This window comes from Labeo rohita, chromosome 24 (assembly GCF_022985175.1).
Source record: "Labeo rohita strain BAU-BD-2019 chromosome 24, IGBB_LRoh.1.0, whole genome shotgun sequence".
Classification (NCBI taxonomy): Eukaryota; Metazoa; Chordata; class Actinopteri; order Cypriniformes; family Cyprinidae; genus Labeo; species Labeo rohita.
Genome location: NC_066892.1, coordinates 11,814,197 through 11,826,451, shown reverse-complemented (window position 1 = coordinate 11,826,451; position 12,255 = coordinate 11,814,197). Strand labels below are relative to the sequence as shown.

Genomic DNA, 12,255 nt, shown 5'->3' with positions numbered 1-12,255 from the left:
TATGTAAACATCTTTTATGTGAAATATCTTATTCAGGTGAGTACTAAATAAAAAAATAACATGCATTTTGTATGATCCCTCTTATTTTGGTAAAATAATTAACATTTTGCAGATTCTGCAAGGTGTATGTAAACTTTTGACTTATATTTTGAGTTATATGGTGCACATATTTCGCAAAATTCTCATCTCTAGAGTTCATTTTTCTACCTCACTAATGAGTTTATGATTACCTAATATGTTTTTCTGAGGTAAATGTGACATTATCTGATATTGACGTCTTGATTACATGAGACAGAATACGGGTTTTGGTAAGCTGTACTTTTAACATACCTTCGGACATTCATTCATGTTAATTTTGTGCTGAAATGGGTATTAAAGCAAGGAGATGATCAGTTTACGTGCGCCTAAAACTGAGGCGATACAGCAATCTGTCACTCCACATGAAACAGTGCCAAAACGGCATTTATTGTTTGAATGTTGTAAAAAATATGGACAGAATTTGAAATTTTAGAAAAGTAACAAAGAATAAAGCTTAATGCAATTTATTGGATATGAGGCAGTGCTACACGTTCTGTTCATTAACTGAAAACAGACTAGACTAATTGATTCTTGGGATTTAAGAATCGATATCGTTTTGTAAAAATGAGAATCGATTAAAATCGAGAAATCAATATTTTTACCCAGCCCTAATAATTTGAATAGAAAATAATTTGAATAGAAAAAAGAAGAGGATTTCATTGGAAATATGACATTATACATACCACTTCTGAACAATTTAATGCATCCTGGCTGAATAAAGTATTAATTTATAAAAATAAACGAAAAAATAAAATAAAATCTCACCCCAAACTGTTGAACCGTATACATAAATTGCATAGCCTTGCTTGCCTTTAAGATGCCTAATGAACTTCCACATACCGTGTCCTTCATGCAGCACAACGGCCAGCACTTACTCATCCTGACACAGCACTGCAGAAAATAGCAGCATTTTCTCAGTAAGTCTCTCCTGCTGCTTCTCAGACGTGTCTGTCTTATCAAAGCACTCACTGGAGTCATTCACAATTATTGTCGTTGTGGCACCGGGCCACCAATGTAAATGAGATGGAGGGCGTCTTAACTGCAGAGTGAGTGCCGCTGAAGAAGACATTCGCATTAAAGCCAGCAGAGACAAGATTAATGGATTTCCCTCTCTAGATCTCAATAACTTTAACAAGCACCCCCCCCTCCACAATCTCTCTCATAAAACAGTTTCTCTTCCTCTGCCTTCAATTTCCTCTCTGGCTGCCACTTTACTTTCCTTGTTTTTTTTTTCACATTCCTCTGTCATGTGTTCATCTTGGCAGTACAGACCAGAGCTTAACAATAAGAATGAACAACAGATCAACCACTTCAGCTATCATTGCCTCGAAAAAGTATGTATGTTACATTTTTCTGATCACATCCATGTAATGTCGTCTAGATAGCAGAGGAACATATTCAAAACAAACAAAGAAACAAAGGTGTAGTTTGATGATGGCGTAGATTAAGTTTGGAATCATGGGAGTTGTAGTCTTCATCCCCACAGCCGATGCAGTCAGTCGGGACTCGGGCAGACATCATGACCATGGATGAGCTAATGTATTAAAGACTTTTTAAGGTCACTGTAGTATGAAGCAGGTTGGGGCTGAGAGGAAACGAGGATGCTGGAGCAATTGCTAATGATGGACGAGCACAGTACATGGCTCAAAAGCAGTGAAGCTTTTATTACGCCACAGTTGACTGGTCCCGCTTCTTCCAGTCATACGTGTGAGGTCAATGTGAGGTAAAGCAGCTGTTTTATCATACTAGATACGCGTGTGTTAAATTGTTTGTTATAATGTTACTTTGTGCGTTGTGCCTTTAAAAATTATATTAAAAAAATAACACTTACAACATATGCAATATTTTTATATCAGAGCTGTAAAATGTCCTGCAGTAAAAATGAAAATAAAAATAACAAAGTAAAAAAAAAAAAAAAAAAAAAAAAAAAAAAAAAGAAAGAATATAATAAATATGTATTTAATATATGTTTATATATGTATTTATATATATGTATATGTATTTAATAAATTATATTATATTATATTATAATATGGCCCATATTATATTATGTTTTATAGTATTATATTATATTATATTTTATTATATATTCGCTCTGCGTCATAAGTTATCATTTATTCATTATATTATATTATATAAAAAGTTATAAAAATGAATATGAGATACAATATGGCAGAATTTATATTTACCTGATGCACACAAATGTTTGTTAAAAATGTAAATTTTATATTATTATAATATAATATAATATAATATAATATAATATAATATAATATAATATAATATAATATAATATAATATAATAATTAATATTATATTTTTAAATATATTATATTATATTATATTATATGATATTATATTATATTGAATATATTGAATTTTTCCTTATATTATATTATGGTATATAATATAATATAATATTATATTATGTTATATAAAAATGTTATATAATATTAGAAACAATATGATTTATTTTTACCTGATGCATACAAATGTGTTTGGAAAAATATATTACATTATATTATTATTATATTATACCATGCCTGCATTTATTTGATTAAAAATATAGTAAAAATAGTAATTTAATTAATACACATTGCAAAAAAAGGTCAAGTGGCAAAGGCAGAGCAATTAAAAATCTGACTGTACCAGCAGAAAAAAATCCTTATTGTTGAGCTCTACAGACTAAGGCTTTGTTGCATGGTGCCCCTCATCCTCATCCTGAGATACAGAAAGACCTTCCGGTTCCTGACCGTTCCCCCACCCATCCCACTTTTGAGGCTATGAGTCTGCCGTGCTAATGAGAGCCTGTCCTTGCAGCTCTTGAGCGAAGGAATGAAGATGAATCAACTCTCCCACACTTACTCAGCCGGGAACAAAGAGCAGAGTTTAACCAACACGGATTCCGAGGGTCTCGGATCGCTCCACAAGTCACACGCCACATCTCTGACACACACCCACTCTCGCTCTCTCACACATACAGAGTGCCGTCACACCGCTTTTGTGTCCAGGTTATGTGGGACGTTAGAGGAAAGAGCCTCACAATGAAAGATCCACAGGAAGCCTTTAGTAAGAATTAATGCCATTACCTCAGTATAACCTTTGTGTCTGTATGTGTGCGTGTTACACACATGGATCCACAAACCCAACATACAGGCAGAGAGGGCCATCACTCCCAGCAAGCTCTATTGATCCTCAAGCATTAGAGGACTGTAAGTCACCAGCTGTGACCCATCACGACGCCGCTGGGACTGAGGATAGGGTGGGGAGGGATTGTGACTGAATCACCGCCTGGTCACGCCATCAGCATTGTGTGTATACGGGTCTTAATAGATCTGGCAGTAAACAGACCCATGTTTCCAATCAATCAAGAGGGTATTATGGGTATTTTATACCAATTGGTGCAGGATCATATGGCCTATAACTGAAAATAGATTTTATTTGGGGAACAGGAAAGAACACTGCAGAGAAATTTAATCCTCAAAAAGCCATAAGTTTACATAATATATACAAACACAGTAAACACATTCACATTAAGATGAGTATACACTGCACTCGAGAAAAACCCCTATGAGACCTAATTTATCTTGAAAGTAGGGCTGTCAAAATTCCTTGATTCAATTTGGCATTTCTGTCGTAAAGAAATTGCCAATATAAATTAAGGATTGGATTGTGCAGTAAAGTATACTTTTACGCTGTATACATTATACATATTACATAGGACATTATACATATTTTAAGTAGGGCTGTCAAACGATCAATCGTTTGACAAAATAAAAATTAAATATCCAAAATAAAAGTTGATTTTTTACATTATTTTCTATATGCATGCGCAGTGTATATTTATTATGTATATATAAATACACACATGCATGTATATATTTTAAAACAATATTTATATGTATATATATTTATACTAAATCTAAATATTTTTCCTCAATATATACACATGTATCTGTATGTATTTTTATATACATAATAAATATACATAGTACACACACATATAGTATGCAAACATAAACTTTTATTTTGAATGTGATTAATCGCGATTAATAATTTTTTTTATATATGTATTTTAAGTCATTTTAAAGGCTATTGTTCAACTTAGATCTATTTTTATTACTACAAAACATGAATTACAATCAATTATCCATTACTAGATTAATCCACAGAATAATCAACAGACTACTCAATTACAAAAATAATCATGACAACCCTAATACAGTATGTATTTTAACAGTTTTGTTCAGTAAAACCATATAAATACTTGCTTTTGATACTTTATTTGAAACAACAATTATTGCCTCATTGCTATTATATATGTATTTTATGTCATTTTAAAGGATTACCAAAATAATCGTGACAGCCCTAATATAGTATATATTTTAACAATTTTGTTCGATAAAACCATGATTACATGCTTTTGATCACTTATTTGAACTAATTATTATTGCCTCAAAGCTATTATATATGTATTTTAAGTCATTTTAAAGGCTATTGTTTACTTAGGTCTATTTTTATTACTACACAAAATGAATTATAATTATCCAGTTACTCTATTAATCAATGGAATAAACAACAGATTACTTGATTACCAAAATAATCGTTAGTGACAGCCCTAATACAGTATGTATTTTAATAGTTTTGTTCATTTAGGTATATTTTTATTGCTACAAAAAAAAAAGAAAAAAGAATTATAATTATCTGATTACTCAATTACCAAAATAATCGTGCAAATTAACCTTAATACAGTATGTATTTTAACAGTTTGTTCAATAAAACCATATGATTACTTGCTTTTTATATTTTATTTGGACCAACAATTATTGCCTCATTGCTATTATATATGCATTTTAAAGGTTACTGTTAACTTAGGTCAATTATTACTACTACTACACAAAAAAAACTGAGTTATAATTATCCGAATACTCGATTACCAAAATAATCACAACAGCCCTAATACAGAATTAATTTAACAGTTTTGTTCAATAAAACCATAGGATTAATTGCTTTTGAAAATTTATTTAAACTAATAATTATTACCTCATTACTATTCTATATGTATTTTAAGTCATTTTAAAGGCTATTGTTAACCTATGTTTATATTTTTATTGCTACAAAAAAAAAAAAGAATTATAAGTATCCGATTACTCGATTAATCGACTGAATAATCAACAGATTATTAAAACTAATAATTAGTGACAGCCCTAGCTGTGATACAAACAAAACACTACTGACTGCTGAATATGTCCTGTCCTGTCTGTCCTGTCTTTGTTTCAGTTGAAATTACGTCAACACACAGAATAACGCTGTGTGTTTCAAAGCACTTCAGTGGACATTTAATGCACATTTGTTGGGTTGACAAACAAAAAGCTGTTTAGTTTGAAAATGGAAATTACTTCTATGTAAACAGTGCTTTACTATTGATCATGCACAATAGATTTGAGTGCGGCTAAATAGCACACTTCTTTGGAACAATCTGCATGATTTAATATAGCATTCATGTCCACTTAATACATTATTCCAATCCCAACTCTTAACTACAAGCAGTTGTAGTAGTGGTGCTAGCTAATGACTGAATCCACAGCAAATTAAACTGCTCTTTGAATCATTTTTAAGCCAAGTTTGTTACTTAATCACACTCAGGCAAGTTGTGTGAATCAGGTGTGCAGGGCCATGCTGGAAGAGTGAGTCAGAGTAGATAAAAAACAGCATGATGTCTCGGCACTCTCTCACACAAATGACTGCAGAAGACGACAGAGATGGAGAGAGAGAGAGATGGAGAGGGAGAGAGGTAAAAAGAGGCAAGAGTGGGTGTCCACAAAGCGAGAGAAAGTCAGTCCAGATGGCCAGAGAAGATTAAATACCATCTGCCAGAGAGATCTGGAGACATAGCCAAACATTAGCACAAACAAGCGACACACACCACACACGCCCCGCACATAGACATGGAAGATGCTGGACACATACAGTACATCAGTGTCAGGGTCTGATCACAGTGCCTGGGAGGATGACAGACAGTCATAGCTACCTGATGAGGGGAGAGCTGCAAAGTAGGGGGCGTTTCAACTCAGTTTGAATTATGGGAAATGACCCATGAGTCATCATTACTGTGCATGCAATCTCAGGTCACTCCAGGCAAATGTGCCTGTAATAGGTGTACGTGTTGGATCAAAGTCGTACTATATTTGTTAACAACATCTAAATTTAAATTAATCACTTTAATATAAGCTGTACGTTTTCACCAGAGGGAGCCAGCGAGTTGCTAACTGGCGTGATTCACTGTTTTGCATCTGTTTTGAGAATGAATTTAAATATAATCCCGTAAACTCTCAAATGGCTTCCGGATAAAATGAAGTGGCTGATTGCAAACTAAATATAACGGACACACACTTTCACTGCTTCCTTTCTGTTTTATTAGCTGTTCTGAGAAAGAGAGCTGCTTTAAGACCATTTAACCAAGCACATGACTAATGCATTCACACACTCTCCTACTCATTAACTCTCATTACGCTACTGAAATACTGTTTACCCTCATACGCCCCATTAAACACAGGGATCGGAACAAGTCCAGGTGAACACACATACGCACATAAAAACAACCACAAGGCTGCTAAACAGACACCCACATGCAATTATAAAGCTGAACCTTTGATGGACAGTCATATGTACTCTTCTATTTGACAAATACATAGTGGGAGAACATTTAAATTTTAAATAAAACAAACTATATTTTGCTTAAGAATGAATAAATGAATGAATGAATAAATAAATAAAATTCTTTATCTTAGAAAGGAAGCAAACAAAATTCACCCATCTTAATGTATCACTGTATCACTGCTTTTTATTTAATATTATTTTAATAAAAAAAACATTTTGCTTACAAGCAAATAAATTAATAGAATCTGATCCCAATGTATTTATATAATTAGGAATAAATGAAATGAATGAATGCATTAATAAATACATGAATAAATCATACTTTATAAAAAGAATATAATAAAAGAAATTATGCATTTATAACGCTGAACTATTGATGGACATAGTCATACGCACTCTTCCATTTAACAAATGCATAGTGGAAGAGAATTTAATTTTTAAATAAAGCATAAGAAATTATATTTTGCTTAAGAATGAACGAATAAATAAATAAATACAATTATTTATTTTAGAAAGGAAACAAACAAAATTCACCCACCTCAATGTATTTTTGTTACCAATATTTTTTATGTAATATTATAAAAAAAAAAAAAAAATTGTTTATAAGCAAATAAATGAATACAACCCGATCCAAATGTATTTATATAATTAGGAATAAAGTTTTTTTAAACTTAAGAATATTTCTTCCCACTAAATTCTCATCAATATAATAAAAAAACTAATTTTCATTACTGTAAAACAAATTCTACAAATTCATTATATATATATATATATATATATATATATATATATATATATATATATACACACACAATATAGAACATGTTTTCATACCTCACTGGCAGATACTTGTTCTGACTTAAAACTCATTTTTGTTCAAATTTATTTAATTCATTCATTCATATATTCACTTCGTTTTTCATGATTATATTAATGATTTAAGGATGTTTAGTTATTTATATTGGAAAACAACACAAGAATACTATGGAAGATACAAATTTTTTACAATGCATGCAATATTTAATGCCACGACTTTATGACTTTCTGCTCTGATTTTATTTTGTGGAAGGGCAAATTTTAAAGCTCTTTTTAAGATCTTCAGAAAGCCTGAATATATAATGCATTATAGTAAAAAAAAAAAAAAAAAAAAAGTATCACAGTAATAATAATTTTTTTATGACAGTCACCTTTGAGAGTGATTAGAATAATAAAAAAAAAACCCCCCTCTGGACGAATTAGTAAAATGAGTTTAGAGCGAAAATATGCTTAATTGTTATACAATGTCTCATTAAAATTTTTTATTTTGATTATATAAAATATGACATGTTTTTATGAGATTTTCCAACACAAGGTCAAAAACAAGTGTGGATACAAAAGAAGCGAGGAACATTACGCATCTAACCCACATCTATCACGTAACATTTGCAGAAAAGCAGCTTTCAGACGCTCTATACATTAGAGTGTGTGCTTATACACATGGACGTTCAAAGAAAAAAAAAGCAAATACTCTAGAGAATGTTTTTGATGGCCCAGCTTTCCTCGCAAACGAGATCTATAGGTCCATCTGCCCTGCATTTAAAAATCAATGCTTCTCAGCACCAGCTAGGGAGGAAGACGGGGGAGTGTTTTAGTGGGAGAGGAGACCTAAAAAGTCTTTGCCGTTTCCTGTATGAGGTCAGACTGCATGATGTCATAATGGACTTGCGCGTTACAGAAACTCATTAATGGCATCTAAGTGTAGGAAGAATCCTTCCTGAACAAGAACAACCATTAGAGGAACGCTCCCACAAACAAAAACAATGAGCACTTTGTTGTCTAGGCTGGTATCTTTTCAGCAGGGGCACAGGAATGCTGGGCCCCCATACCATGAGTATGGTACAGTGCCGCTCAGTGTGACTGTAAACGTTTCCAGCTTCTCCACCATGCATAAGGCAATCAGACGACCAATCGATACGATTGCCGTCTTCGGGGAACACGTGATCGATAGCTGGCATTTATCACCAGCTCGCCTTACAGATGCACATGAAGGGACATTTCAGACCACCATCTCAGAAGAGCCACTTCTCTATGCTGCATGCTTGAAAAGAAGCTCCTTGACAAATGTCAAGTGTTACAAAACACTGAACTGCTATAATATAAGGAGATCAAAGCCCATGAGGGGACGTGTCATGAAGAAATGAGAAGGACAGGGATAAAAAGGTAGAAAGAGCTTGAGAAATAGAGAGCTTGAGAAGAGAGAGAGAGATAAGAAGGGTGTTGAAACGGGGGGAGGCATGACACTCACTTGACATGGTAGATTTTCATCTTCTCCTGTGGAGTCCTCCAAGACATGATGGGGCTCCGTCTGTCATGTGAGAGAAAAGTGAATATGGAAAATCAGTGTCTCACAAATTATTGCGAATAGAAAACATGATCAAATGTGGTAAAGGTCTGAACTGCACTGAACACAGTAGCACACAGGCAGACCTTTGACTAGCAGCGTAACGCCTGATTCACATTGTGGCTTATTCTGGCTGAGAACTGCCAACTTTGACAGGAAGAGACCATCTGAGCAGCACAGAAGAACCACAGTTCATTCTGTATTTTTTATGTGCCAGATAAAACCAGAATAAACAATCTCTATGAACTTAGTAATAAGTAATAAGCACTGGTTATTTCATTTTATAACTCAAGACGAATAGGAAAAAACAATTCATATAAAGGTTTCATGTCTCTAATATATATATATATATATATATATATATATATATATATATTTTTTTTTTTTTTTTTTTCTTCATTCTACAGTTCATACCCAGTAAATTGATAATTTGTCTAAATACTATTTTCTCTAAAAAAAATATCACACAAGACACTAAAACCTAAATGCTAAGTTAAAAGTTAATCTAGGCATCACAACATTATGATGTTCAGTATGAAAAATAGATATTTATTTTGAGATTTGCTAAAGATTACATAACAGTGCTATAAAAATTAGTAAGGTTTTTAAAGATTAACTTTGAGTGATGAATATGGAAGCCTATTTTAATCACATAAGAAAAAAAGTCATCTTTTGGTAAAAACATTAAAAAGTCGTAACCATGACAAACATTTATTTGTAAATGTATGACAGTCTAAATTATCACAGTCAGATTTTTGAGCTACTCATAATTCTGACACAAAAACACATTTTACAATGTCATAATTATGTTTTTTTAATCATGTTTTTTTTCATTTAGTTTTTCCTCATATTATGACTTAGTATATAATTATTTAAAATGTTATATCATATTTTTAAAAGGTTTTTCTTATGTACATAACAGTGCTATAAAAATAAGTTTGGTTTTAAAGTTTAACTTTGAGTGATGAATATGGAAGCCCATTTTAATCACATAAGAAAAAAAGTCATCTTTTGGTAAAACAATTAAAAAGTCATAACCATGACATAAACATTTATTTGTAAATGTATGACAGTCTAAATGATCACAAAGTCAAATTTTTGAGCTACTCATAATTCTGACCCAAAAACGCATTTTACAATGTCATAATTATTTTTTTTTTAATCATTTAGTTTTTCTCATATTATGACTTAGTATATAATAATTTAAAATGTTATATCATATTTTTAAAGGTTTTTCTGATGTACATAACAGTGTTACAAAAATAAGTATGGTTTTTAAATATTAATTTCAAGTGATGAATATGGAAGCCCATTTCCACCACATAAGAAAAAAGTAATCTTTTAGTAAATCATAATTATGACATTAAAAATTCATATCCATGACGTCATAATTATGAATTTTTGCGCCATAATTTTGACATGTTGTTTTCTAATATTATGACTTAGCATGTAATTTCATGTAATATCATATTTATGATTTTCCAAAGCTTTTTTTTCTGATGTACATAATAGTATTATAAAAACTAGAGTAAGTTTAGATTAATAGAACTAAAGATTAATTATGATTTAGTAAATTATAATTATGACATAATCAAGCCATAAACTTGACAAACATTTAATTATGAATTTATTATAAAGTTTAAATTATCACAAAGTCAACTTTTTGAGATGAGATAAAAACTCAATCAACATGAAAAGCAACATTTTATAATGTCATTCTGACTTTTTTTGTCATGATTTTGACATTTTGTTTCTGTCACATTATGACTTGGTATATAATAATTTCACATACTTATGGCTTTTAATGCACATAAAAGTGTTATAAAAATAAAAATTAACTTTATTTTACAATGTCATAACTATGAATTCTTGAGTCATAATTTTAACATTTTGTTTCCCATATTATGACTTGGTATATAATAATTTCAAATTTTATATCATACTTATGGCTTTCCATAATTGTTTTTTTTCCATATTTTTTATGTACATAACAGTGTTATAAAAATAAAAATTAACTTTACTTTACAATGTCATAACTATGAATTCTTGTGTCATAATTTTACATTCTGTTTTCCATATTATAAATTGGTATTTAATAATGTCAAATTTTATATCAGAATTATGACTTTCCAATAACAGTACTATAAAAATAAGTAGGGTTTTTAAAGATTAACTATAGATTAATAGAACTTATACAGAAGATTAAGTATGATTTAGTCAGTCATAATCATGACATTTTTTTGATATGACATGTTGAGATAAGTACTCATAACTGACATTAAAAGTCACATTTTACAAAATATTTGTCAAAATGTCGACATTTTGTTTTATCATTTTGCTTTGTTTGGCTTTCCAAAGCATGATTTTTTTTTTTTTTTAAATTTGTGTTTTCCAGATTTTTTTGATGTACATAACAGTGTTATAAAAATAAGTATGGTTTTTAAACATTAATTTAGAGTAATAAATATGGTGGCCCATTTCCACCACATAAGAAAAAAAAATCTTTTAGTAAATCATAACTATTACATTAAAATGTCATAACCATGAAAAACATTTATGAATTTATGACAAAGTCAAAATTATTAAGTCCAGTTTTTGAGATAATTAAAAAAAAGCCACATTATACAATGTCATCAATTGTTCAATGCCATTTTGTTTTTCTCATATTAATGACTATTTTTGATTGATTATGACATGATTTTTTTTCTAATGTGGTGGAAAACAGGCTTTATACTAAAGATGATCAATATGCAAAAATAGTGGAAATGACCATGAACACCTAAATATCCAATATTCAATATAACTGTTACCAAAAAATACAAAAAAAAAAAAAAATCTCTCAGTTAATAAAAACATGGTATTGACATACCATGCATCCCTAACCTGACAAATAGTCATATTACCAACTGGTACCTGGTTTCCCAACACTCCCAGATGTTGTGCGGCTGCCAGACGATCTGATTGGAGCTTGTAAATTTCATAAGTGCCTTTCAGTTTTGTATAAAATATGAATCATTGAACTGTGGGCGGTCTGTCTGAGGCTTAGACTATACTAAACATAACAATCGCAATGTGGATCAGTTTCTAAGTGCGATACAAAGCCTTGATTACCACAGCAGACACATCTCGTGCCAGTA

General features: G+C 31.1%; 1 protein-coding gene across 2 annotated transcripts in view; it reads right to left on the bottom strand.

The window, feature by feature from the left end:
* The window catches only part of rps6ka3b (ribosomal protein S6 kinase, polypeptide 3b), a 50,505-nt gene that overhangs the window by 35,303 nt on the left and 2,947 nt on the right, over positions 1–12,255 (bottom strand). For both annotated transcript variants that reach the window (XM_051098179.1, XM_051098180.1), the window contains one exon: positions 9,023–9,082. In XM_051098179.1, the coding sequence (XP_050954136.1) occupies positions 9,023–9,082 (60 nt within the window). The remainder of the gene's footprint in view (positions 1–9,022; positions 9,083–12,255) is intronic.